Here is a 2,584-nt window from a genome sequence, read left to right as displayed (position 1 = left end):
CAAAAAAAAAAAAAAAAAAAAAAAAATTTTTGAACCCTTGCCCATATTCCTGGCAGGCCCAGCCCCAGCCCAGGGGGCCCCAGATGTCTCCAGCGCCTTGGATAAGCTGAAGGAGTTTGGAAACACCCTGGAGGACAAGGCTCGGGAAGTCATCAACCGCATCAAACAGAGTGAATTTCCTGCCAAGACACGGTTAGAACCCTTCCCAGGGCACAGGAGGGCTGGAGGGTGGTTTTGGGTGGAGCCCTGGAGGATAGTCCAAGATGAACAGATTGGAAAAAAAAAAACAAGTCCCAGAGAGGCTGACAACGTCCCTCTGGTCACACAGCTAGATCTCAGGGTGCTCAGACTTCAGGGACAGTTTCCCGGACTCTCATCCAGGCCACATTTTAAAAGATGGTCTTGGGCTGGGCATGATGGCTCATGCTTGTAATCCCAGCACTTTGGGAGGCCGAGGTGGGCGGATTGCCTGAGGTCAGGAGTTCGAGACCAGTCTGGCCAACATGGTGAAACCCTGTCTCTACTAAAAATACAAAAACGTTAGCCAGGCATGGTGGCGTGCGACTGTAATCCCAGCTAGTCAGGAGGCTGAGTCAGGGGAATTGCTCGAACCAGGAAGGTGGGGGTTACAGTGAGCTGACGTTGCGCCACTGAACTCCGGCCTGGGCGACAGAACGAGACTCCGTCTCAAAAAAAAAAAAAAACAGATGGTCTTGCCCAGGTACAGTGGCTCACACCTGTAATCCTAGCACTATGGGAGGCTGAGATGGGAGGACTGCTTGAGCCCAGAGGTTCGAGACCCGCCTGACCAACGTGGTAAGATCCTGTCTCTATTAGAAAAAAAAAAGATGGTGTTGTGAGGTAATGAAAATGAGGATCCAAGCTTGGCCAGACCTGGGTCCCCAGGCTGGCGTAGCACTCCTTACTTCCTGTGTGATCTTGACAGGGTCATTACTGTCAGCCTCAGTTTCCTCTCCTATAAACTGGTGGTTCTGCGGGGAAGTAAAGGAGAGGGCCTACAGGGTGTCTGGTACATGTAGATGCTCAGTACATCATCAAACCCACCCTTGCTCCCTTTGGCAAGTTAGAGAGTCATTCGTTCCTTAAAAAATATTTATTGAGCATCTGCTAAGTGTTGGAAACTGTTTCAACGTGGGGAATAAAACAGTGAAGAATGTGCAGAGCACGGTGACTCACACCTGTAATCCCAGCACCTTGGAAGGCCGAGACGGTCAGGAGTGCGAGAACCCCATCTCTACTAGAAATACAAAAAAAATTACCCGGGCATGGTGGCCCACGCCTGCAGTCCCAGCTACTTGGGAGGCTGAGGCAAGAGGAACCTTTGAGCCCAGGAGATTGAGGCTGCAGTACGCCATGTCTGTGCCACTGCATTCCAGCCTGGGTAACAGAATGCGACCCTGTCTCAACAACAAAGAAAAAGAAAGAAGGAAGGAAGGAAGGAAAGGAAGGAAAGGAAGGAAAGAAAAAGAAAGGAAAAGAAAGAAAAGAAAAAGGAAGGAATCGGCCGGGTGCAGTGGCTCAAGCCTTTAATCTCAGCACTTTGGGAGGCCGAGGCGGGCGGATCACGAGGTCAGGAGATCGAGACCATCCTGGCTAACACAGTGAAACCCCGTCTCTACTAAAAAATACAAAAAACTAGCCGGGCGAGGTGGCGGGCACCTGTAGTCCCAGCTACTCCGGAGGCTGAGGCGGGAGAATAGCAGTAAACCCGGGAGGCGGAGCTTGCAGTGAGCTGAGATCTGGCCATTGCACTCCAACCTGGGCGGCAGAGCAAGACTCCGTCTGAAAAAAAAAAAAAAAAAGAAAAGAAAAAGGAAGGAATCAAAAAATCCAGCCAGGCCTAAACTTAGAAAGATTGTTTGGAGGCCAGGCACAGTGCCTCACACCTGTAATCCCAGCACTTTGGGAGGCCAAGGCAAGCGGATCACCTGAGGTTGGGAGTTCAAGACCAGCCTGACTATCACGGAGAAACCCCTTCTCTACTAAAAATACAAAATTAGCCAGGTGTGGTGGTACATGCCTGTAGTCCTAGCTACTCGGGAGTCTAAGGCAGGAGAATCACTTGAACCCGGGAGGTGGAGGTTGCAGTGAGCTGAGATCGTGCCACTGCACTCCAGCCTGGGTGACAAGGCGAGACTCTGTCTCAAAAAAAAAAAAAAAAAAAATCTCCTGGCATGGTGGCTCACGCCAGTAATCCCAGCACTATGGGAGGCCAAGCGGGCGGATCATGAGGTCAGGAGTTCAAGACTAGCATGCTCAACATAATGAAACCCTCTCTATACTAAAAATACAAAAATTAGCCAGGCGTGGTGCCAGGCACCTATAGTCCTAGCTACTCAGGAGTCTGAGGCAGGAGAATCACTTGAACCTGGGAGGCAGAGGTTGCAGGAGCCGAGACAGCGCCATTGCACTCTAGTCTGGGTGACAGAGCGAAACTATGTCTCAAAAAAAAAAGAAGGGGTTGGTAGCAAGAGATGACAGGCCTTGAAAGCCAGGCCAGGGTGAAGCGTTTCTTATTTTTATTTTATTTTATTTTTAAATTTTTTTTTTTTTTTTTTTTTTT

General features: G+C 49.8%; 1 protein-coding gene across 1 annotated transcript in view; it reads left to right on the top strand.

The window, feature by feature from the left end:
• LOC113222954 (apolipoprotein C-I, basic form-like) overlaps nt 1–2,584 on the top strand; it is a gene marked incomplete at its 5' end in the record, with an annotated part of 4,925 nt that overhangs the window by 1,289 nt on the left and 1,052 nt on the right. The window contains one exon of the mRNA XM_026452528.1: nt 57–192. Coding sequence (XP_026308313.1) covers nt 57–192 — 136 coding nt within the window. The remainder of the gene's footprint in view (nt 1–56; nt 193–2,584) is intronic.

Source organism: Piliocolobus tephrosceles, unplaced genomic scaffold (genome assembly GCF_002776525.5).
Source record: "Piliocolobus tephrosceles isolate RC106 unplaced genomic scaffold, ASM277652v3 unscaffolded_36786, whole genome shotgun sequence".
NCBI classification, from domain to species: domain Eukaryota; kingdom Metazoa; phylum Chordata; class Mammalia; order Primates; family Cercopithecidae; genus Piliocolobus; species Piliocolobus tephrosceles.
The sequence above is the reverse complement of the archived record's forward strand: the minus strand, read 5'-3'. Positions and strand labels throughout refer to the sequence as shown.